General features: G+C 39.3%; 1 protein-coding gene across 2 annotated transcripts; it reads left to right on the forward strand.

Annotated features, from left to right (window-relative positions):
• Positions 1-5,709: 5,709 nt before the first annotated feature.
• LOC6596525 (sodium/potassium-transporting ATPase subunit beta-2) lies at positions 5,710-24,497 on the forward strand. 2 transcript variants are annotated; one of them, XM_026987834.1, is made up of 8 exons: positions 5,710-6,030; positions 20,162-20,302; positions 20,817-20,936; positions 21,173-21,178; positions 21,302-21,468; positions 21,537-21,647; positions 21,722-21,887; positions 24,244-24,497. In XM_026987834.1, exons 1-8 carry the CDS (start codon positions 5,904-5,906, stop codon positions 24,345-24,347), a joined length of 942 nt encoding a protein of 313 aa, XP_026843635.1. In that variant the 5' UTR covers positions 5,710-5,903; the 3' UTR covers positions 24,348-24,497. The 2 variants fall into 2 exon arrangements, with proteins under 2 accessions (XP_026843635.1, XP_002021722.1); XM_002021686.2 differs by lacking the exon at positions 21,173-21,178 and having other exon boundaries at positions 5,714-6,030.
• The last annotated feature ends 1,700 nt before the right edge of the window (positions 24,498-26,197 follow it).

Genomic DNA, 26,197 nt, shown 5'->3' on the forward strand with positions numbered 1-26,197 from the left:
TATATATGTACACATCCTGTTGGATCCTTCTCTCTCTGTCTGCCGCTTCTCTCTCTCTCTCTCTCTCTTTGGCTGTGGCGTGTCCTGTGTACATTTTCTACTTGTCTCTGGTGTTAATTTTGATTGATTTATGTTGATTGGGGCGTGACAATGACAGCAGCCCAGCAGCAGCCCCCAAGATACGCAAAACTGTGGGTTATGCGTCCATGATGTGGTAATGATAATTGGGTTGGATCTTGAAACTAGAGAGTAATGTTGTAAATAATGATATAGATGAAAGAAATGAGTACAATATATGGTGTATCGAAGGGAAACGATGACAGAAAGATGACAAATTATATAGATAAACTATATATGGTACAAATAATGGTCTGAAATTGTATCGAAAGCCAGTATGGATGGGAAAGGAGAGAGATTTACTGATATATGGTACAAATAATATCACATATGAGAGAAAAATTGGAGATATGATACTTAAGGGAAAAATTTGAGACAGATAAACTATTTATGGTATATATAATCACATAATTCCTAGTTATTCAATCTCTATATGAGATTCTTCACCCTAAATTGATCTACAACCCGTACTACCTTTTTTGTTGCCTACTTTTAGGCTGTCGCAAAATATGAATATGTGCTCATTTCCGCTCCTACAGTTCTCTAGCTCGAGTGTAGCTTTGTCGCCAGAGAAAAACCAACAAACTAAACCCCAAAGCTCCGTCAAAGACCTCCCGAAACAAACCTAAGCCCCCTCGAGGAGGACACCTCTTACCGAGCTCCTACACAAGCGAGGAAATGACAAATTATGTGGCATGGAGAACCCCCTAATATTAAGCAGCAGCAGGAGGAAAAGTCCAAAACAATCAACAAAGTGTCCTTCAGAAAAGTTCCATACTTTCCACCCGCACCCCACCAAATGGAAAACTTTGTCAAAAATAGCAAACCTCTAAGTTTTTGGCCAACTCAATTGACATTAAAGCCATTAAAAGACTATTTTTATGCCAAGAGCAGAAGCCGAAGTAAAATCTGAATCTGAATCAGCATCAGGGATTCGAAGAGCCCTCCCTTTCTGGTTGTATAACACTTTTGCGGGTAACTTTCCAAATCAGCTGAGAAATGACGTAATTGAATGAAGGGGAAATAACCAAAAGAGAAAGGTCTGCCAAAAACCTTACAGCCTTACATTTTCCCTCTCTTTAATACAAAAAAGTCTAAGGCGAAACGCCATCACGTGGGAAAAGTCAATTTTCGGCAAATTCCGGCTTTGGACTACGGCTCTGGCTCTGGCTTTAGTTTTTATATAATTTGGAAATATTACCCCGGCTTCAACTTCAAACTCAAACTCCTTGGGGCTCTCCTTCTCTCTCTCTTTCCCTCTCTTTCTGCTCTCCCACAAAATAATCAATAAATATTATATTACCAGAGCCGGAGACACAGTCTCTTCGTGTCTCCCTCGCTTGTTCTCCGGGTCCATTGCGCAGGAGCGCATCTGAATTCGCCGGAACGCTATAATTTCGCCATTGGAAATGGTAATTTTTGCCGCCTTTGGCTTTCTGCTGGACGATATGCCTCTGGGGCACCGATTGATGGGCTTCTGCGCTGATTGAATTCCATCAGACGTCGACGGGCGGAGAGAGCGCATGAGCCTGAGAGAACACTGGCCGCTGCCGAAGACATATCCGGGGGGCAGACGACTCCTGCAATTTATTCAGGCAGGCCCTCAGTAATGCGAGAGCTGTCAAATGCAAGCAAAAATTACTACAGTTGTGGGAGGACTGGAGGATTGGCCTCTGGCTAAGCCAGCAACAGCTTAGAAGGGTGACAGCTTGAGGCTGTCGTTGTTCCCTACCAAAGAACTGAAAGATCACCAATTCGTTAAAAAAATAAATGTCAATTGATGGAGAATTGTTTTTTTCATTCATTCAACTATTTTGAAATAATAATTATGCAATTTCAATAATTGTTGGTATCTCTACAGCTTGTCAATGTCCCATATCTTCAAAATTTGTTTGGTAATTTTTTATATTATTTTTATGAGAATGAATTTTAAAACCATTCTAAAAGTTCTATACAGTTTTAGCTGAACTGACAATTTTTACATTAATTGCCAACTAATTGGCAGTTTTTCATGCACCAGCAACTGATTGGCCTGCAACTGATGAAGTTTTGCGGCGCTTGGCGCTTGCACAGTTTTACAGCCATTCGATGGAACTGCAAATCACAGCAGCAAAAGTAGCTGAAAGCTTAACCGAGCCCAAAGCGCTCGTTCTCTCTCTCTCTCTCTCTTTCTCCCACGCTGCACCGCTCCTTCCCTCACCCGCTAGGAGAACAAAGCATAGCGTCGACTGTTATTCCAGCGGAACGGCGACGGCACCCAGCTGAGCAAAAAGCTCCAGCTCTGGCTTTTTTTCTTCATTGCAAAGCTGAAGCTTCCATCCAGACACCATACCACACCACACACCCCCGCTGGCACCCATTAACGGTGTGGGTCCGTCCGCCGGAGCCGAAGAGGAACCCCGTAACCGAATGCCCGAACCGAAGCCAACCGAACCGAACCGCTCTGGATAGCCAGCTGCAAGCTGCGGCACAATCGTCGATGGCCTGGCACTATCATTGGCGTTTTAACTGTGGACGGTTGCTACTCGCACTCGCTGGCGGATTAACGGCATAGATATACATACATATATGTACACATGCAGCTACATATATATATCTATATATCTGGAGCTATTATGTGCAAGTCTGCGTAGAGAGAAGGGAGAGGCGTTCAACAAACAACAAAAAAACACCCATTCTGTATGTGTGCCACGGCTAAAATCCAAACCAACCAACAACACAAAAAAATTTTCACATCTGAACGAACGCTGGTTACATAAAAAAAAGATCCACATCAAAAACCCATCCAAGGAAAATCCTACAAAAAGCAAAGTTCTACAACGTGTATCCATAAATCAAATATAATTTCAAGTGCCTGAAAAATAATTTATATAAACAAAACAGAGAGGGAAAACTTGTGCCTATAAAAAAAAGAAAAAAGGAGAAAAACAGTTTATGATTACGTCGCCGACGACGGCTACAACGAGGACATTGTGACAGCAGCAATACCAGCAGCAGCAAAGATATCCTTGTAAAACTTATATACATACTGAAATTCGATTTTTTTTGCCTGCTTTGCTGCTTGAGAATTTAACGCCAAAGGAAAGCTCAGAGCCAAAGAAAATATACAACGAGCATAAGACAATATCCAAAGTGTGTGTATGTGCTAACAAAATACTTTAAAAAGCAGGAAAACCCTTTGTTATAAAACATTTTCATAGTTAGTTTCAGAGTTCGATCTTATATAAAAGTTTGGGGTGTAGTTTTAAAAACTTTCACAGAAGTCAGAGTGGAAAGAACCCAAGTTAGGGTTGAGTATGGTACATATGCTACTTAGTCAGTCATGGTAGTATAAATCCTAACCTTAATGATAAATATTTCGTACAGATCTTCTAAATGCTAAGGGAATCACTTCCCATAGAGAACACCCATTGAAAACACCTTTCCACTCCGTCTTTATGCACTTTTTAAGCAGAAGGAAAAACGGAACGAACAGAAATTGCAAAAAAAAGAAGGAAAGCCCCGAGAAATACTTATGTGTATCCCCCACCAAACAGTTATCTCTCTTTGTGGATGTGTGTTTGTCAGTCTCTCAGTGTGTGTGTGCGTGTGTACTGGGGGGAACATAGCGTTGCCTACATTTGTGCGCCATGCCCTTTACTAGACATTCGCTTGCCCCCAAGTCCAAACCACACCAGTCGCCCGCATACACGCCCCATGCCACACTCACTCGCACGCCCGTATGCCACACGGCCCCCCTGCCACCAGCCACAGGCCAAAAGCAAAGGCAAAGCCGCAGAACCCAGAGCCCGAGTCGAGTCGGACGCGTTGCGCAATGTGCGCCGCGAAAAGACAGCGGCAGCGACGCCGACAGAACAGCCACACACAAAAAAGTAAGTCAAGCAAAGGCATACGCTCGTACGAGTACGACTTCGAGTAGTGTGTGTCTGTTTGTGTGCGTGCGTGTAAGAATTTTCTTAAAAAAAGAAACTGAAGGGATAACAGATATTCGATGATAAGCGCCAGGGGCAGAGGCATCATCATCAACAATCCTCCAAAGAGGATGTCCTTGCAGCGTAAAATAAATTCTGTTGCATGCTTTTGGGCGTCAGCTGAAAAAAGTGCAGAGGGAGCGGAAAACAGAAACAGACTTTGTGGTAGAGAGAGATTGTACTCCCCAATGGACTATTGGATTAGCGGCAGGACACCACACCATACCACTGCCCCCCTCTCACTCCACACCCCCTAACGTAGCGTTCTCCATGGATATTGGTTATAGTACTGCTCTCAGAACTGTCATTAAGATGGCGCCCAGCTGTCAACTTTCATGGTAAACGGCAACGGCAACGGCAACGGCAATGGCATGGCATGTAAAAGTATTTTTGCCTTCGATTCCAAAAGCTGCCACTGCTGCTGCTGCAGCACTACAAAGCAGAAGAAGAAGCTGAGCAAAAAAATAACCTTCCAAGGCAAAAGTTCCAGTTCTACGCTCTCGCACTCACTCTCTCCCTCTCTCTCTTTCACACACTCTAGCTAGCCACCTCTCTTTCCTTGCCTGACTCTGTGTTCATCTCTCTCTCTCGCGCATGTCCGCCACTCGTCGCTCGTTGGCTCGGCTTTAGTCGGACGATTGCTGGTCGAAGGCTTTTTCCATGCTCCACGCTCGAGATTACATAACAGTTGGCAGCAGCAGAGTGTCTGTGTGGCTCAAAAATCGGCAGAGGTGACTACTGAATATACATTTTACGTAAACGAGAAAGATTCCACACAACAGTTTTCCAACAATTAACTAATGGAGAAATTCAAAAGAATAAAATTAGTAAAATAAAAAAAGAATAAGTGAAGCATTTTTGCAGCCCAAAAACGAAAAGAAAAGAAAGCGTAAAAGCAAAGAAAAGGCACTTCGGGCAAAGACAGGTTTTCCTTAAGTGTCCTTGTGGCTGCGCCGAATCGAGGCAAGTCACACAACAGGAACAACAAAAACACACATTTGGTGAAAGGAGAAAAAATGGAGAAAAAATAACTGAAGAACAACTGAAGGAAAGCCAAAGTTTATATAAGCAAAAAACCAGATTGTGGCTTTTGAAGACAATAGTGACCAAAAAACAGTAGAAAAATAGCTACTTATATAAAGAAGTCGCCTTTTCGGCGGTAGACAGGGAAAAATAGTTCGAATCTATAAAATACTTATTTTAAATTCAAGAAATGATAAGAAAACCCATCAAAAAGACTATAAACTATTCATAAAATTGAACTAAAGTACAAAAGGCACCAGGAACATTCAATGAAAAACAAATAAACAAAAAGAAAACCTCAACTATTATGTCACAAACTTTATCATCTAACCTCCACCCTTCATCCACTAACAGGTGTCACATCTAATCGCAAAACTCCATTCAATAACCATCCAAAACTATCTTCTGATCATCACTTTCTTTTTTCAGTAACGAAATTTAGCGCAAATCTAAACCAAAATACTGCTACGAACATTCCAAACATAAAAATCAACCAACAAAAAACCGATAAAATGTTGTACCAACGCAGTTGATTAAGAAAAACTCACCCAAAAAAAACCAAAATCAACACCAATAAATCTATATATATAAATAATTAAAAATATATAATATATTCATAATCGATAAGCGTTCAACCTTAAGCCCACAAGAAAAATAGCTTAAACAAAGAACTAGCTTTATAGACAAGTCACCCTCCTACAACAACAACCAAACACACAAAACCAAAGTGACAAAAACCAATTAAAACCAAATTCTCAAGTAAAACCCGATAAAAAAAGAAAAGCAGTAAAAATGGCCGACAAGAAAATTGGTGAATATTACACGCCGCCGGTAAAAATGGGCAAATGGGAGGGTTTCAAAAAATTCCTATGGAACAGTGAAACTAGCCAATGCCTTGGACGTACCGGTTCCAGTTGGGGTAAGTACTTCGGATCAGAAAATGATCTGTTTAATGGGTGATCAATGTATATTTAACGATGATTTATAACTAAATCGAACATCAATCAAATGGAGGACGTTGAACAAAGGTTATTGTTTGGAGATATGATTTATAGTTCACTTTTGGGAGTACAAAAAATATAGAATATCTATCCATCAGTTTGTTCTCAGTGTATACATAGCTATAGATTATTTCAGATGTTTATCACAAATTTTTTCCAATGTTTAGAAATATCCATTAGTGTCTAGGAGAAATTTATAAAAAAGGGATCTATTTTTTTGCAATACCTTAATGTCTTCCAAAATTGATTTAAAAATTCTCTTACTATATTTTTATGTTATTTTAATTCTTCTGATTGTTTTCCTTAACTTTTAATTTGAATTTTTCTTTATATTTAAAGAGATTTATCGATTTTTTATTAAAAGTGTCAGTATGAGTACTTTATGTTAATAATATACATGTTTTCTGATTAAAAATTAATATATTTTAATTGTAACAAACCTAGTTTCTTACGTTTAAATATTTTTTCTTTTATTTCCAATTGATTTTTGCTTAGGTATATATACTCAAAAAATGTCTGATTACTATTTCATACGTAAATTGCTGTTAGAAATTACACAAACGATTTGCAACTACTGTTCTAAATTTTCTAACCATATTTCATCGATTAGTTCTTCCTTTCCCATTTCCAATAAGAAATTTCACTCGTAATTACATGCCAATCATTTGCCGCCATTACTTTGGCCTTTTCTGTCCGCCATCGCAAAAGGGGCAATCATATCCCGTACTCGTATCTGTATCTCTCAAGCGAAATATCGATCAAAGTGTAAGCACTTACCCGTAGTACGAGTACGTAGAGAATGCGGCACGCGTGTGTGCAAGTCACGTAGTTAGTCTAAATATAGAAATCAATAATGTACCTAAGGCCGAGGCCCAGGGCAGCCCAGCCATCGCTAATGCGTGCACACTTCATGGAACCATACTGAAAATCGCACTATAAGCCTCACTGAACCATCGTTTAGTACTTCCACTGATTGCATAAGGCGAGGGAGTCCTTGCAACGTTTTTGGTGACATCCATACAGCAGGAAGGAAGCATAATTTCCCAGGGAAAATATATGACTAATCGCTGGATATCGTGTGTAAGCGTCATGACAACAGCTCCCCTAAAGAAATGTAATAAATTTTTTATGGCCCCAGCAATCGGTAGCTCAACAAAAAAAACCTTTTCTTCTTCTGGATGTTTAGATATCGGAATAGATAATATTGTTTATTGTCTTTTTGGTGCCCCACGAAACGAAAGCACTGAAAGGCATGAAAGTTTAGTAATTTCATAAACCAATTAGATAATGTTTAAGGTCTATATATCATTCGTTTTGCTATCTATTTAGATGTAGACTGTTGGGTTGTTAGGTCAGTTATGGATGGAAAGTGGTTTTTAAATGCCAAAAAGAGAGAAATATTTGTCATAGATATAACAGAGAAGCTTTGCCAGGCATTTCGCACATAAAATACAACGATTATCGTCAATTTATTTTGTACGTGTTATTTGATTCTCTATTGGATATTGGTTTTTTTTTAGCTTCGAAAAGCAATTGAGCTGCTCAGAATGTCACTAAGAATGTCACTCTCCGGGCTCCCCTAACCACTACTCTCGCACAGAGCTCTCCTTCCAATAGAGAGAAAGACCTACCTCTAAGCCCCGCCCCATATCCCATTTCCCCAACTGTGTCTTTGGCACGTGCGCGCCTGATGGGTTTATATTTAGAAATTCTTCTTCCATTTCATGGTAAATTTTTAATGAAATTGAATTTTAGTCGAATGTCGCATTGTTTGACAGCAAAATGTGCTATTGATCGGTGTGTGCGGGGCATCGGTATCAACGGGGTATTAAGATAGTGACGTAGGGGATTTTAAATGTCATTTAGAGAGCATTAAGTTAACCAAAGGTTAAGACTAACCAAAAATTTATAGATGATTGAAGAGAAATATAAGATATTGCACTTTATTAGGTTTTAGAATAAGTTTTAGTATGAATATTTTAAAATTTAACATTTTAATGAAGAATATTAGGTATACGGCATGTGGTACAGGCACATTTGTATACAAAATTGATTGAGTAGAAACTGTCGAGTATCATAATTTTTTTAATAATTTATGTTGTATTTATTTATTTTTTTTTTTTAATCATTCTCAAAATCATTTTAAAAACTTATAAATTATTTGATTTATTTATGATTTATTTAACAATAATAGACAATCGCTACCCACATAAAATTATTATTTATTAAATTTCGTAAAATTTTGCTCATCGATTTTATACTCAAAGCCTTAGTTAATTGATCGAAAAACCCATTAGAGCCCATTAAAATAGCTGTTTTTATGAGCTATTAAAATGGCTTCCCTTTTCCATTTACCACTATTCAGATAACGGTTATTAACCCATTAGATATTCTATTATACAGTAAAAATAATTACTCTTCCTCGAGGGCCATGCATGTTCACACCTTCTGGCTGCCTCTTCCTACGAGAACATTGAGTCTACATTGTATCACCTGTATCTGTATCCACCAGTTACTGAATGTTCAATTGCCTTCAACCCAGTTTTTAGTCTCGTACTCGTAGAATGGGGGGGAATCCTTTCAAGCGAAAGGCGGAGGCAGAGCCATAGGCAGTGGCCGGGCTATGCCGCAGACATGCGATCTCCTGTTTTATCGCAAAAATCAATTCTAACCTCATTCCATATACTGCACAAAATAAAAAAGCTTAGCGTTAGAGAGGGACGGGGGTGCCAGGGGAGTGCTTGCAACAAATAGGTGGGTGTGTCATGTTGCAAGCAACTGCTGCGCTGTCTTTGTGTGTAACCTACTTAGGGGGCAAACTGTTGTGCTGCTTCTTTGGTTAAACACTTTGGACAAGGCAACAAAAGAGAGTGCACCCCAGAGAACCTCCCTGTAACTACCCTCATCCATGAACCCCCTTAAACCGATCTCTACACCCATGTCCTCTCAAGCTTAGGCCCCTACCCAGCTACACCCATGTCCTCCCATGCGTGTTGTTGGGTAAACAGTGCCCCCGGGCTGACCTACAGCCAAAGCAGTTTTTCCACACCTCGCTTCTTGCATCTCAAGTTGCTCCCTCCAGGCATTTTCCTCTGTTTCCCTACAGAATTCTGTTCTCAGCATTCCTGCTCTGTTCTTCGGTTTTTTCCCGTGGAAATCCAAAAAGTTTTTGAATAATTTTTATCGACTTGTTGGCCTGGCAGTTAGAAGGTTTGTGCTGACAAAGTTTTCCAGCCTCTCTGACTCCCGATTTCTTTTGCTTGTCTCTGGATTTAATGGCTTTTCCCCCAAAGAGATTTATGATGCGCTAGCCCCTTCTATGAAAATGGAAAGATTCTCTCTCTCATCCCCCAATGACTAAATGATGGAATTAGTGAATGAATAAGGTGAATAATGAGTGGGACATTAAAGTGAATAATTGGTGGGCAGTAGACGTCTAAAATATGTTCATTGAAAGACAGAGAGACAGAGAAAGAGAGGAAACTGAATCGGAAATCTGTGCGGCAATTTCGAACTGTAATCTCGGCACACATTTCTCAATTGTGGGGCCCGAGACATACAAGCAATTAATAGATCAACAATTTATAAAATTTATAAACATCTGGCATTCAATTATTGACATCAATTTGCCCATCAACCAACAGCAGGCAGGCAGTCAGTAGTCCAAGGCAGCGAGAGAGAAACATGATTCGAAAAAATATACAAAACAAAACAGAAACACAAGGAGAAATATAGATTCGAAGAGTGCAGTGTTTGATACTCTATAAGATCCAAACATCCAATCTGTACCTAATTCAGCTGAAAATGAAACTGGAAACATCTTTAGATCGTTATGGTGCTTCTTTTTAGATACTTTTTTACTGAATCATTTATCTGCAAATGGAACTGTTTTTTCCAAAGTTTGATTTTAAAAATACTGATGGGAAACCCAAATTATTTGTCCCACAAACCATTCAAAAGATAGGTAAAAATATCTGCTAAATTATATAAGAATATCTGCAGCTCAAAACGAGACCAAAACACTTCACACTCACCCACGAAAGTTTGCCAAACCTCATGCTAAATAATTGTACTAAACAATTTTTTCTCTCTGCTAAAAATTTTGCACTGAAAACTCATATTTTTCAGCGCTGCAATTAACAAGCGCGTCATAAGAAATATTGCATAATTTTTCCATTTTCTTTTGGCGCACATTAGTCATAAGAAAATGCAATTTATTTGTAGTTAAAAAAGTTTCTAAATTAAAAAACTTTCAAATGCTCTTAATTGAGAGGCAATTAACAAGCGGCAACAGGAAAGAACAAAAGGAGGGAAAGCAGAAAACCGAAGAGAATGGAAACACACAAAAGACGGAGAAATGTTTGCAATGAATACCCGAGGGGAGACGGGATGATGGACACAATGGAAACGGAATCCAAACGGAAATTCATTGAGTAGCGGAGTGGGGAGCCGCAAATCAAGACGAGAACTGAATGCCAATTGAGGCATCAACGTCACAAAAGCTACAGAGTTTTAACTGGAGGAGAGTGTAGCCCCAGGTTTTCCTCTCATAAAACTGCAGGAGAGTGTGGCCTCAGGCCACTCAGAGTGTGCACTTTTGTTAAGACAGAGTAGAGAAAAGGGTATAACTGATGATTGGCTAAGGAATACCAATGGAAAATGGAAATTTGCTGCTTTAAAAACCCAAATAAAAAGCTATACATACTATTATAATCATGGAAATATCATATCAAAATTAGTTTCAAAGAAAACATACAAAAAGCATTTTATTCATGGTATTATTCCCTGATGCCATCCCAATCATTAAACATTTACCTTATGTATTCCTTATAGCAAGGGTTGCAAAATTCATTCAAAACATAGTTACATTTTCTTCATGTTCAAAATATACATACAATATATAGATTAGATTTATTTTTATAGAAATATCTTATAGAAAGAGCATCTTCTAGTCTCCTCAGGGCCTCCAAATTCTCTCTTTCCGTCTCTCTAATTTTCCATTGTTATATTTTCTCAGTGCGGCTGCGTGTGCATTGAGCTTGCAACATTTCAATTGCAAAAAAAATGCGCAGAAAAAGAATAAAATTGAAATGTTGACAGTTGGTTATATAAGACAGGCAGATAGACAGCGTTTCGGGGGGGTTTTGGGCCTGGCAGGGGGAGTATCATCCATGACTCTAGATAGATTTCATATTATTTTCCATCTGCTTTTTTGCGGTACGCTTTCTTCCGCTTGGCTGCTCCTCTGCTCTGCTCCGCGCGAGAGTCCTGATTCTGGTGCTCGGGTTGTGGTTGACATTTGATTAAAAATGGCTGCAATCGGAATTTGGTTTTGGGGTTTCGCTTAGCTGACAGACAGACATTTTAGATCACTAATTGATTTTTGTATGCTGTGACATTTATTTATTATTTTTCGGCTTTAACTCTGTTGCGGTCTCTCTAGTTGGCCTGATTATATGATGTACTGACGTTGATTGGTGGATATTTGTCTTCTGGTTTTGGTTAGTGCTGCAATTAGTGAGAGCTGGGCATGAGGTACTGCAATTGGAATGTGTTTAAAATAAGTTAATGCAGCAGAATTTAGCCTCAATCGACAATAAACCATTTAAAGCATGATCAGGCTATTGAAAATTTAAGATTTCAATTTTTAAATTATGCTCTTTTGTTAGCGATGTTATTCAGTAATCGGAATAAGATTTTGCTCTGGAAACCTGAAAAATATCTACAGCCATAGTGCAATAATAATATAAAAAAATAAGCGGGGGTTCTAAATTCAAAAATATATTCATTTAGTAGGGGACCAAGCTCTTTCACAATTGATTCGCTCGTGCGCCAACCCCCGGATCACTCGCTTAGCTCGCTCGCACCGTTATGAGTAAAAAGTCGGACGACGACGTATGTATGTATAATAGAGAGAGACATATATTTATCAGAATCAGAATTATTTCATTTATTTGATACAAACGTGTCCTAATCAATACAATTTTAAAAGCTTTCATCTTACATTATCTTTCATTGTAAAAGATAAACTTTTTATATATTACTTTTTTAATATTTCTTCTTTAATGTTCTCAGAGTTCCTCAGTTCTTAGAAACATTTTCTACAGCACCACTGGAAGATATTTCTGACTGAAAATTGTGCAAATGTTCAATCTCTATCATTCAATCCTTCCACAAACTATCACTGCTTTCATAATGTAATTCTCTCTGTATATTTTTTTTTTGTAAAAGATAACTTGATGATCTACCGCTAGATTATCCCATCTGTCTCCCACTTCTATCCACTATTCTCTTTCCACAAAAAACCCTGTCTTAAATCACTTCTGTCTCATTTTTCACCCACGGAAAATTCTATTCTTTAGTTTAAAAATATTCCTGAAAAAGAAACAAGCAAAGCAGAATGTACGAGTATATCACAATGCATTACAGTCTTAAATAAACGTAAAACCTGAAACCCTGTCAGCATTTATATTTATGTGGGTGCGGACTCTTCTGTTAGTCCTGTGGTATTTTTTTGTGCTGCATGTAACCTGCGGCGCTGCAAGGAGTCTTCGTCGTCGTCGTAGTCGTCGACGCTGCTGTTGACAGTTGAATATAAGTATTTTTTATCCTACGTTTTTTTCGCTTGGCTTTTTCCTTTTTTTTTTCATTTTATTTTTCACTCATTTCCTTTGGTAATTTTTCGGTTCGTTTGTGTGCCAGTTTTCAATGGGGTCTATGGGTGTCCGTGTGTATCTGTGAGTGTGTGTGTACATACATGTGTTATTTTTTTGCAACTGTCAAAATGTACATGGCTCTGCGGCCCCTCCCGCCCCTCCACCCTACTTGCACCCATGAGGCATACGAAATTGTAGCTGAAATTACAAAAAAAAAGGGAAAAAACGAACCGAGAAAACAGTGAACGAAATATGTGGCACAGAGCGAAGAAGAAAGAGATGGACAGTGTGCCAGAGGGAAGGAGAGAGCGGGAGGGAGAGAGAGTGAGAGCGCTAACACCATGCAGGTGCCACACACACGCAAACACACACACACAAACACACACAGAGACATGTACATACAGGAAGGACTCTTCTCCTTTTACATTATTTGCAGCAAAAAAAAGTGCAGCTCTGACGCTTGGCCAAATGTCAAAGTTCAAAGAGAGAGCACACAGCCATGCAAGAGCTCCCGAAGAGAGAGAGAGAAAAAGAGAGAGTGAAAGCAGAGCTGGAAGGAGAGAGAGAGAGTCCTGAAGAGAGCGAGCTCTCGCTCGAGAGCGAGGGCCCACCAGAGAGCACCTGGCGTATACGTAACATTCCCAATTTGCTTTCCGTTGTCCTGCCAGGCCGCCAGGTGCTCAAAACACACACACTTACACAACCCTCTATAGGTGTAGGGTCCTTCTGCCAGTTAATCGTTAAGCCCTGCGACATAAGCGTAAATCAATTGGAGGAAGCAGAACTCTCAGGGGCCTCGTCTTCCCTTCGCCTGGCAACAGCCCAAATGAAAACTTAATTAAGCTGATTTCCCCCAACTTTTTTCCCACTGCAGAAGCAGAAGAAGAGGCAGCAGCACCACACCAGCAGTAGATATATTGATGAAAGTGGCCTTGGGAATATGGGGTTTGGGGAGCGAAAATGTCCAGCCCAGAGAACGAAGATGATACAAAAGGGGGAACAGAAGGGACTTTAGTTGGAGCTGGAGATAGGAGTAGAATAGGGAGAGTATCTTTTATAATAAGAAAGGGAATAAGAAGTGGCATTAGAGGTGGGAATAAAGGTGGAACTCGACACAGGAGTACTTCGGTATATACGTATAAAAGGGATTAAGTTTAAGTGAATAGTATTTACTAGATACTACTCGTATGATATATCATGATCAGGTCAAGCCTGGACATTGCATATGTATCAAAGAACCGGATACTGATTTAAGTACATAGAACCATTGATGCCATAAAAATGGAAGAGGAAACCACTGAGGGAAAAAAGATACAGAGCTACAGATATGAGAATAAGATGGAATAGATGTAGCGTAGAAGAGCATAGAAAAGATGATAGAACTTGAGCTAGATCTGTAAATGAAACAGAGACACAATTACTCAATCTGAGAAACAACATAACCAAATAAAAAGATAACGATAAAGCTGAAGCTGATGAAAAATACATAAATTGCTACCACAGAGAGCTATCTGTGCATATTTTCTGAATATTAGAAAACTTGACAGGTTACCCTGCTATTCTAACTATACTTTCTTCTTTCCAAAGTTCTGTACTCTTTAGCGATATTCTTATAAAAATTATGTATTCAAAATTGAACATTCAAATGTGTACCCGCATTTCTAATGCCTATAGATACTATAATCGCCTGCGCAACCCATTAGTTGCACACACATTTTTCCACTCATTCATCCTCCTTCTATTTGATATTAGAAATCCTTGTGCATAGATAGCGCCGTACAAACCATAAAAATCAATCAATCAAACATGAAAATGGAAAATGATTCCTCCATAATTGAATAAGCATACGGACAGAGTCCCACCCATACCATCCCCATCCGCCATTCCCCCTCAATCGGAACACAACTCAAAAATGCAAATAGCGTTGCTACAGAACGGGGCGTATACGTAATATGACGACAGCGTAGCGGTGTGGCGCGGGCCGCCCAAAAGACGCCATGGAAAAAGCATAAAATGAGTTATGCACACACACACAGATACACACCCATACAAAAAGACAGACAAACACACACACAGACAGAAGCAGAGGCAGAGAGAGATAGAGAAGAAGGCGAGGCATTGGAAAAGCTTGCCCCACATGGATAGTAGTAGATATTATGTATTCATGGCCAAACTACAGCGAAAATCATCATCATCATTCATCATCATTGGCATTAGCATTCGCGTGGCCCGTAAATTGAATTTTAGCGCACAGCCATCCAATTAGAGGGTAGAGGCGTGTTCTTAACGCCTTTCCAACTAAACAAAAAAAAAACAATGTAAAAACATTTATTACCATCTTGTGGTTATTGATTTTTACATTTGAGTGTGAAAATTTGGTTGTGCTCCAGTTTATTGTTCTTCAAAGGCAGAAGATGCAGAGATATCTTCAAAGTTAATGATGAAATGTGCTCATCTTCTATAAAGTGCCCAAATTGAAAAGGGACTAAAATATTGAATATTCCGCTCATCCGAAAGTCCTGGTTGGTACTTTAGACACGGAATGTCCCCATTGTCATCATCATTGTCAATCATCAAAGCATTTTCCTTGAAATATCTTCAAGTCAGGAATGCTTTCGCTGAAAACTCTGTCTTCTGTCGGGTAGCCAGTTATCATTCTATCATATCATAATTTATACTTTCTTATTACAAAACTTTAATAGTTTCAAAACGATGATAGCATTTAATAGCAAAAGATCCATGTACTTAATGGGTTTCCTTTATCTAGTTCCCCAACAAACAAAAGACACTCTATCTCTTGTGGTACACATAGTCCATCCTTTTCCACAGGATTTGGTGGTATACGTTACAGGATAGCTTCACGAAAAACACCAAACAGCTGAGTCACCGAGCAACCAGCAACAACAGCAGCAAAAAAAAAAACCAAACTAAGAACCAAAGAACCACAACTTAACATGCAAATACCGCACCATCATGCCAGCGGAACAGAACGAATCCCATGAGGCCAGTGCGACCACTAAAACCAAGGGAAACTAGCTCGTTAAGTGCAGAAGGAGACGTTTACTCACTCACACTCTCACATTCAGTCGCACAACAATGGGAAAAGTTCGAAGCAAAGAACAGAGACACCACACACACACACACACACACACAGACAGACACACGGAAAACCACTTGTCTCTCGCCACGGAAAAACCTCGCCCCAAACTCGAGTTTTGGTTTTTTCCTGTGTGTCTGTGTTGCCATGCGAACGTGAATTTTTGTACAATAAATTATGTAAGGACAAAAAATGCGAGTGAAACTAAAGGAAAGTGAGGAAAATTCCCACTTCAAAATACCCACACTCATCTGCAGCAGGAGAGTGTTTTCCCAAATTAGATTTCTAATTGAACAGAGACCTCAAAGCCGCAAAACCAAAGGCTTAGAAGGGCTCTTCTGGCTTACACCGAAATAGAAATCGCACGAAAAATGCCAAATTAGCATAAATATTAGAGAATGTTGGGCTAAAAATAAAAACATAAATTAAAATAGCACACACACAAAAGAGTCCTCGGGGCATCTCGAAAGCCAAAGCCAAAGCCATTCTCTCATCCGCCTGCTTCTCCTTTACCCTCTCCTTTGCCCGCCGCTGTGACGTAAGTAAAGAAGAAAATCCGATTTTTAAGGTTTTTTCCTTCTTCCCTTCGCAGCACTTACAGTGGCTCTCAAACTGTGAGGGCCAGCAGTAGCACTCCATAGCAGCGAGCTTTCGTCGGGGACTGTGGCGCAAGGCGCAGGCGCAGAGAAAAGGAAACAGGATAGGGGCTGGACAGAGGCAGGGTTTGGGTAGGTTCGAGGCAGGATTTCGGTAGGTTTTTGGGGCCAAGAAAAAGGGACAACTTTGCCATTAAATTTGCTGAAGGAAGGAATATATTTGCCAGTTAATTTACTCAAGGGAAAATCTATTTGTTGACCATTATCAAAGATTATTTTCATTCGAATTTTTAGCAATATTTGTCGAACTTTATGGTATACAAAAAATGGAAACCAGTAGAAAAAACCGAAGATTGAAGTCCACGATTTAAAGAAAGGGATTCGAAAAGATTGGTCATAGTTATTCTTTATAAAAAAGAATCCCACATTCATTTATTTCAGCCCATTTCCCAGATCATTCCCACACTCATTTAATTACAAAATTCGCATGTGTGCATGCAAGCAGGGAAATATTTAAAAACCATTAATCAAAATGCTTTTCTCACGCCTTACAATCTATGTAGAAATTGTAGGAACATTTCCTCTGCGACATTTTCCCACGTCTCAGAATCCGAACGGCATCTACGGTCTTCGGAGCAATCCACTTGATTAATGGCCTGATAAATTATCGCGATGCCAATGCCAGATACATTTTCGCCTTTGCTCTGCTCACACCATAATTTATTTTGCGGGGATAACAATTCTGCGAGTGTGACACATGGCGTATGAGCAATATGTACGAGTATCTAACAAATGGCTGGCAGTACAAATGTCAAAGGTCGACCGAAACAGAGGCCTAAAAATATGCAAAAAAGAAGGAGAGAGAGCAAAAGATACAATTGGGAACTGGTGGCAAAAGCAACCTATGTTCCGGAAGTGACCTTTCAATCACTCTTAATTACAAAAACTGGGAAAATGGCAAAATGACAGGCCAACAAACGGACAAAAGAGAAGAAGAATAAAAATAGAGTGAGGATAAATGGAAATTGGTGTGCGGAGGGGACCCCTGGCAGCCACTTCCACTTATCGGGTAAAAGAAAATGTCAAGAGTCGTGCGTGTTGGTAGCAAAACAAAAAAACTTCTATTGAACTTTGGAATTGGAATTAGAGGAGGAGGAGGCGGAGACGGCAGGCAAAGTGCCCTTCTGCAGCTGTCTTTTATCATTTCCCATATACTAAATCCATCCATCCTTCGTTTTGCCAATTAGCCAAGAACTTTCCAGATGCCCTTTACCTTTCTTCGCGGATTGCCGGGATTGGCCCTAATTGCTTTTGAAGGTTGGGGACAGGTTCCTGGAAACCAGAAGTTAATGAAAACTAAGATGTAATTAAGGATGTAGCCAGGAAGGCCCAGAGAACAGTTTACCTCTGTGAGGTGCCTTTAGTTTTAATACTAATATCCTCCAGAGATAATTGGACGCTCTGCCGCAAAATGAGTAAAATTTTTGAATAAAAACTTTCCCCACAAAACATTTGAGTACCAGTTTCCGAATCTCTCTCCCGCATTCCACCTGCCAGCGAAATTCGAACTTTTCTCATTAGCTGCCGCCTTTCGGTGTCAGGTGCACGAACGAATCTGCTCTGGCGCCCCAAAGCCCCGACGCTCTGACTCTTCTATCTGATATTTTTGCGCAAAAGTTTCTAATTGAACTTTAATGAAATAAAACTCGATTAAATTTCAACCAGAGGAATGGAATTCTGGCAACAAAAGGTCCGTCACAATAGTCATAAAATGTGACAGACGGGGGCGAAAAATTCTGCGGCTTTTGACAGGATGTGCCAGGATGTGGGTGCAATGGCGGAAAGTTCTGACATTCCAAAGTCTGACCAGCAAGCCCGTGCTAGGGAAAAGTGCATTAAAAGCCACAAAGGCCTCGAAAGGGCTAAAAGCGGAGGATGTTCTGAAATGGAATTTCGAATCAAAGAAATTGTGAAATATTTAAAGAAAGTAAAGAATATATTTTAACATAAATTACATCTTAGGAAACTTTCTAAAAGGAAAAATATTTGTAGTATTTTTTCAAAGATTTTTCTCTTCGATTTTTTCATTTTTTTGCCAAAAATCAAATTTTAAATGCAATTTATATAAGAAATTTGAACAGATTGCCGCACAAATGATATTGCTGCCATTCACACACATTAAATTCCCACCAATCCCATTACAATGAAGGCGTGGCAAGGACAATAGCTATTTCCAGTATCAACAGCAGCAGTAAACAGAGCAAACAGCAGCGGTATGGGAGAGAGGGAGAGTGAGGAAAACGAGAAGGAAATTGTAATCAAAAGTCCTCCATTTGATACAGAATACTCGTACATATAACTAAGTGTAACCATTAGAAAAGCTGTTAGCCATCCGCTGTGCTTGTCTCCTGGCTCTCCCTCTGTTTCTGTGTGTGTGTGCCTTTTCGGTGGGCTAAAGGAGAAGCATTCAAGGCGTTGACAAAAATAGTCATAAAAGCAGAAAAACTTTCGCCACAGAATCGCAGAAGCAAACAATTTTCCTTTTATGCTCAGGCATAAATGTATTTGTGGATGGTATATAAACACACACATATATACTTGCAGCTGTGTGTGTGTTTATGTACTACTGTTTGCTGGTTGGTTACACAATCCCCAGACATGGTATTATACGTATACACTTCGTACTCGGCGAAAAGCCAAGTGGCTTTTCCTCTGCTGATTTGTTGCCTATTAAGAGCTGCAGGCGAATTTCAGTGTGGCATCTTTTAGGCGCAGCTCGCAATTTCTGTTCTGTTTGGCATTTTTTGGGCGCAGCCTCGTAAATGGTGTAGGCAGTATCTGCGTGTATGTGGCTGTGGTTGTGCCTGTGGCTTAGGAACTTAGTTGTTGTTAAGCTTAAGACCTGTTTAAGCTGGCTTAGCATATAACTAAGTTCCAGGCGGAGTTACACAAGCTTGATTATGCAATATGGCCGGCATTTAAGCGTTTTAGAGCACACATATTTAAAGTATTTATTACAAACATGTTTTATTATGAAAAAATTTAGAGGGAAATCACACAGCAGTGGCTATAATGTTGAAGATAAATACGGAATAAAGACAGAAACAAAAATAAATTTAATTAAAATTACTCCAATAATTTAAAAAAATTTTTCCACGCAATTTTCCACTGCCTCCTGCTTTATATTTCCACTGCAACTGTGCTCCTAATTGCGAAAGACATTTTGTGGGCAATAAAAGCACATCAAATATGCAGAGCTTAACGCAGAGAGACACACAGATACATCCCACATATCTGTACATATATGTATCAGTGACACACACATTAAAGTTTTAAAGAGACATCCAGGCTGCTGGCTGCGCTGTCATTAAATTTTAATTAGAAGGAAAAGAACGCTCCCTTGGTCGCCTCGCCGCGCTCGAATTCCCATTTCTGTTGTGTTTAGCATATAAATTACTTGGGGCACATGCACACGCGGCGTGGCGCCTTCAAAGTATGCCACAATTTTGTGAACATAAAAACAACTTAATTACTTTTTTTGCGCGGCCTCCACTCCGTTGGCCATCATAATGATTTATTCCATAGTCGTAGGATAATTTTTTGGGCGGGGAGGAGGTCAAACCCTAGCCTTTTGATTGATGTTCCAAACAGCTGATGCTCCTTAGCTAATTTTGTTTTTCTGTGTGTTCTCTCTTTATAGCAAAAATTCTACTATTCTACATAATATTTTATGCGGCGTTAACTGGATTCTTTGCTGCCATATTTACGGTGTTCTATCAAACGTTGGACAGTGAGAAGCCCAAATGGATGCTCGACAATGGTTTGATTGGATCCAATCCAGGTTAGTACACAACCGAAAGAAGAAACCCCCAACAAGGCCATAACTAACATATGATAAAGGCTCGCCAAACAATGGATAAACTCATTGAAATTCTCTGGCGTGAAGGCAAACAAATTTCGTTTAAATAAATCAAACATACGCCCTTTTATCCACCCATCCTTATACGAATTATAATCGACGCAGACACGTTCCAACGCAGATGGATGGATAGGCCGCGCCCCAAGGGCACACCCATATATAATATAGATATACATATTATATATCTGGTATACACAATATATGTATATGTATTGTGTATATCCACCGCACATGTGTGCGGTTATACACGCATCTGGAATTTCAATGAGCCTTCGACTAAAACCGTAGTTAAGAACTAAATAAAATACCCAAATTTAATTAACTAATTGGATGTGAAGCGAATAAAAGACCGCTGTTGATGGGAGAGAGACAGCAAGTCAATTGGATTTTCATTTAATCACAAGAACTCTTTTTATTTCGTTTCCCTTTCGCTTAGGTCTTGGCTTCCGACCAATGCCCCCAGAGGCGAATGTTGAGAGCACTTTAGTCTGGTACGAGTCATCGAAGAAGGACAACTACCAGTACTGGGTCGATGAAACTGCACGATTTCTGAAATGTAAGTAGGCGCCCGCCCCTGGGCGAAAACTTTAACCCAGAAAACTTACTAATTGTTCGTTGGAGGGACAAGAACTGGTCTTTTCCTTCAAAAGAAATACAGAAAGCAAAATAAACATGAAACCATAAGTTTTTGATTGCTCGGGGAAACCCAATTTCAGTATCCCATATGTTAAGTTTTTGTCGATGTTTAACCTTAATATTTTCAATATTTTGATTTTTGGTAACCGATAAAAGATCACAGTAAGTGAAATTCTCTTTTGATCCAGTAAAATGTTGCTATTTTTGCTCGAAAAGTATGCCAGGACCCCAGTTTATATCCCCTTTCACGGCACTGTATAACAACATACTGCATGTATTCCTTAGCTTACGAGGACGAGGATAAACAGAACCATGTGAACTGCTCCTTCGAGCATCCCCCACCAGAGGGCAAGGTGTGCGGTGTCGAGGCCTCCAGCTTTGCTCCCTGCACAATTGAGAATAACTTTGGCTATCATGTGGCCCGGCCCTGCATATTCCTCAAGTTGAATAAGGTATGGACACTGCCATATCCCAAATATTTACAGATCTTAAAGGTGTTCCCACTTTTGCTCCATTTTAGATTTACAACTGGATACCAGAGATTTACAACGACTCAAAAACTTTGCCCAACCACATGCCCGATGAGTTGAAGCAGCACATCAAGGAGAAGCAACAGCTGCGACCAAATGAGGTGAAATTTATTTATAGGCAGAAAATATTTATTCCGCTCGATGGATAATATCTCTTCCTGTATCTGATTTTCAGACTGGCGTCGTTTGGGTGTCCTGCGAGGGTGAAAATCCCGCCGATGTTGAGAACATTAAGGCTCGCGATTACTATCCACGCATGGGTTTCCCACGTTTCTATTTCCCCTTCAAAAATATTAACGGCTACATACCGCCAATTGTCGCTGTACAGTTTACTGTCGAAAGTAAGTACAATTTTCCATTTTCCATTTTGGGTCTTCGGTTCTTAAAAGAGGGATTGTGCAGATATTTGTGTCTAGGATCATCGAAATCAATTTAGCAAAGGCATAAATCGTTTTTTGGATCTTTATTGTGTATCCATTACTTTCTTCCCTTATCGTTTATCGCTTTTTAAATATTCTAAATTATGGAACGGGCAGCTTCTTGATCAGTGCTTACTTAAGTGGGTATTTGTGAAGCCATTTTACTTTGTGGTGTAAAGAGCACTTACTTTCCCGTCAGATAGCCGCCTTAGCCAAAAAGTAAGCAATTTCTGGTCATAATTAAAGAGAGGACTTTTTCGCAGAATCATCGTTAAATGATATGCTTCTGCGTGAAACTCAGTTCCCACACCAGAGAGCCATTCATTATGCTTAAGTGGGTAAAGAAATGGGATTCTATTACCTTGTCCGGCTGATTAAAGCCAACTAATGAGAAAGGCCATTAATTAAAACTAATTGACAGCAGTAAACGCCGGCTAAGTAAACATTATAGTGAAAATATGGTATTCCTCCGAAGGTAGGACGGGGCCCTTCGAGCACTGAAAGGCAACGGAAAGGAGCTGCAAACAAAACCAAGCCACAATCCATACAGCATGAAAAATGGGGCAAAAGTGTTTGGAATTTTAATCAAACTCAGGCGGAGAAGACCCACTGCGGACTGTCGTCGTCCCTACGGAACTCCTGGCACACAGAACCCAATTTTACGGCACAATAAACATTAATAATGCCTTTGTCTGTGGCAAAGGAGTAGGTACATGCTCGTGTATTCGTAGCAGAAAAAATAGACGGAAGCATATCAAATGGGGAATGGAAATGGAGATGGAAATGCGAATAGGAATGCATAGAAATGCGTAGGGAAAGAAAAGCGTTTCCCTCGTTTTCCTTTTGTTTTCAATACAAACAAACAATTTCTAAGCCATTAATCCGCTTATGGAATGCGTCGGGAAATGGGCTACGAATAATTGAAGATGGAACTGCTAACCAGTGGAGCCACCAGTGCGTATGAGTGTCCTACAAGGAAAATTGTGCAACGAAACGGGGCGGACAACCTTAAGTGTATTTTCATTTAGTTCTTTCAATTACCCCACGCTATTCATGTCCTATTTTCCTACTTCCCGCCCATTTGGAGGCACATTGCCTTCGTCGCATTGCGGCCTACAATTTTGCAAATGTGAAATTCAATATTAAATTAGTTATGTAAGCGGAAAATTGCCTTGCATGTGTACCAGTCAGCAGGGGGCGTTGGGCGTGGTCCTCGAAATGGAGGCGCACTCGGGTCTTTATATAGCAAAATAAAAAAGGAAGAAAAGTTACAAAATAAAAAAACTGCACACACACACACACAGGGAGAGAGAAAATGGAAAAAGTTTTATAATGTAAATTGTGTGCGGGCGCAAGGATTGAACTTTTCACAGGAGTCGAGTCGAATGTGAGTGTGTGCATCGTATATTTGAATAATGACAGCTGGAATGGCAGATAGTAGAGCCATGAATAGGCGCCATTTATATGCGCAAAAACTAGAAAAATATTATGGAAATCTTTTGTTTGTGGAAATAAATGCTGGAGTGATTTTCCATGTACTTATAGAGGGTTCTATGTGCATTTGATTGTGTAACTTAAGCCACCATTTCGTTTTCCGCTGCAATAGCTGTAGCCATAAAAAGTTTCCTTACTTTTTCCACACTTTAATTTCGAGCGGAATCCTTAGGAAAGCTTTAGCTTCTTATTACATTGTTCCCCCTCGCCTGTGCATACAATTTATCTCGTCTTCTGTCACTTGATGGCAGCGGCAACACTTCCGTTTCCGCTCGAGTAACAGCCAGTGGCGGCCTCCTCTCCTCTGGCACTCTCTGCATTCAAAATGAGATAATAACGCCCTGGACCAAGCAGCGAAGGGAACCATAAAGAGAGCTACAGAAGATTTTCAATTTACCCAAAGTCCCAGTGGAAAAAGGAAGGGGCAAAGGATGCCAGCGGACAATGCTGAAAGGGATATACGATAAAAAAGGGCTCCTCGGCTCTTATTTGTGCAAAAATAATGTACAGTATCCGTACAATACACCCTTGTATAATATAATACATATAATATGCAAAAGATTGAACATAATTTGCATTCAACGAAAAATAATGAGATTATTTAGAATACTACAAAATGGGGGAAAAGTTTGAGGCACAGTTTGAGGAACAGGCTTTATTGTTTCTCTATTTATTTTCTGATATTATGCAGCAGAGATTCCTAATATAATATGTAGTATATGTAACTAAATAATCCAACTAATACATCCCCTCCTTACCTCTCTCCCCCTCTCTCTGCTTGCAGCCGGCGTCTTGATCAACATTGAGTGCAAAGCCTGGGCCCGCAACATCAACCACGATCGCTCGGACAGGAGAGGATCCGTTCATTTCGAGTTGATGGTCGACTAAGAGAAGCGTTAATCATCTTGGAGCAGCAGCGGCGGAGAAAGCAGCGAAGGAAAGCGAACAAGGAGAAGGGAGGAGAGTGTTTAAGAAGGAGAAATAGAAGCAACAAGAACAACAAACCACACACACACACACAAAGCAAAAGCAAAAGCAAAAGAAAATGATAATGAAAAAAAGAAAATGAAAACGAAAACGAAAAAGCATGAAAAGAGAGAGCAATGTAGCAGCAAAGCGTAAGCGAAAAGTTTAACAAGTACAGCAACAACCAAAGAGAACACTAAAAAATGCTACAAGAAGAAAAGAAAAGCCCTAAAATAAAAGAAATACAAAAACCTAGCGCTAAAAGAAAAGCAAAACCAAAAAAGATAAAAAAAACCTACCCAACGCTAACAAAAATGAACGCCCCACACACACCCACACAGCCACACACACAGATACACCAAACACACGAATACAAAAGGAAAAACCCTTAATTTGTTAGGACAATTTTTATTTAGTTAACAATTTAGGCAAAGAAAACGGAAAAGCGAAAAACAAAATAATTGGCAGGCCACATAATTTAGCGCAAATATTCTATTATCATTGATAAATAATGACAAGAAAACACGGAAGCGTAAACTTAATTAAAAATAAAAAATTGTTGTTAACAAATTCTTCTTGGTTTTTTGGTGTAATTTTTAACAAAAAAAAAAAAACAAAACAAAAAAACAAAAACAAAAGGAAACAACAAATAAACGACAAACAGCGAAACTAAAAAAAAACGCAGAGCAGCAACTGTACTTAAAAGAAACCAAAAGGAAAAACAAAATAAACTTATTTAAACAAAAATGCATAAAAACCATTATTTATATTTATAACAATTAAATATATATATATACACTATATATATACAAATTGTACAATTGGAAGACATATATACTTAAAGAGCAAGAGTCAGTCCCCATTGACCCATCCACCAAACCAACCCAAACCGAATATAATTTCTTTAAACTTTAAATTCGTTTTAAATTTAAGCAGGGCAACCGCATTGGCATTCGCATCCACCACCACATGAACAAATAGCAAAGGCGAACAATTGTTTAAATACGAAATTTATGAGGCAAACCCGAACATACATAAGGTGTAGATTTTTAAATAAACAAATATAAAAGGAAACCCCGTGAATAATAAGAGCAAACTGCAACCCAGGCGCGGCATAGTTAATAAACCATACATAAATTAAAGCAACCAAAAGAAAAATGCATAAATGAATGGCAAAAACCAAGACATATTTAAAATTAATACTCTTCACCTATTATTGAAAAAAAAAACAAACAAAAAAACAACAAGGAAAAACAAAACCAAACCCAAGATCATGAATGTGAAAATTGCATAGAAGACAGAGGATTATTGAGGCAAACAAAAGAAAAACAGATAAACGAGAAATAGCTGAAAAAGTAAAGTACAGAGTAACTGGTTACAATAACAATGAAGAGCATATAAAATTAAAATATATTATGTATACAACAACCAAAAAGCAAAACCAAAAACCCAGAAATAATAATAAAAACGAAACTTAATTCAAACTAAATAAAAAACCAAAACCGTTTCCATCTCCATGATATGTTTTACAGCTGAGGGCACAAGCATAGTAGGATGATGCTAGGGGAGGCGAGGCGAGGCGCCCTTTCTTTCGGACTTGACTTGAGAAATGACAGCGAAATCGCATTTCAGAACACCTCAAAACCAACCCACAGAAAACAGAAAACAGAAAACACTCTACTCTTGATTTACAGCCGGACCGAACAGTCGACTCGAAATGAATAAAAGAAATATGTGTGTAGGCCTCAACTAACTTGCTAACCAAACGCGCT

The sequence above is a fragment of the Drosophila persimilis genome, unplaced genomic scaffold, assembly GCF_003286085.1.
Source record: "Drosophila persimilis strain 14011-0111.01,24,50 unplaced genomic scaffold, DperRS2 tig00000124-arrow-pilon, whole genome shotgun sequence".
In the NCBI taxonomy this organism is placed as follows: domain Eukaryota; kingdom Metazoa; phylum Arthropoda; class Insecta; order Diptera; family Drosophilidae; genus Drosophila; species Drosophila persimilis.

Bases quoted from the DNA above. Each gene is read 5' to 3' on its own strand.
- LOC6596525 (XM_026987834.1), top strand. From the start codon at position 5,904: ATGGCCGACAAGAAAATTGGTGAATATTACACGCCGCCGGTAAAAATG. The intron at 6,031-20,161 runs GTAAGTACTTCG...CTCTCTTTATAG, and splicing joins ACGTACCGGTTCCAGTTGGG to CAAAAATTCTACTATTCTAC. The intron at 21,888-24,243 runs GTAAGTACAATT...CTCTGCTTGCAG, and splicing joins TGTACAGTTTACTGTCGAAA to CCGGCGTCTTGATCAACATT.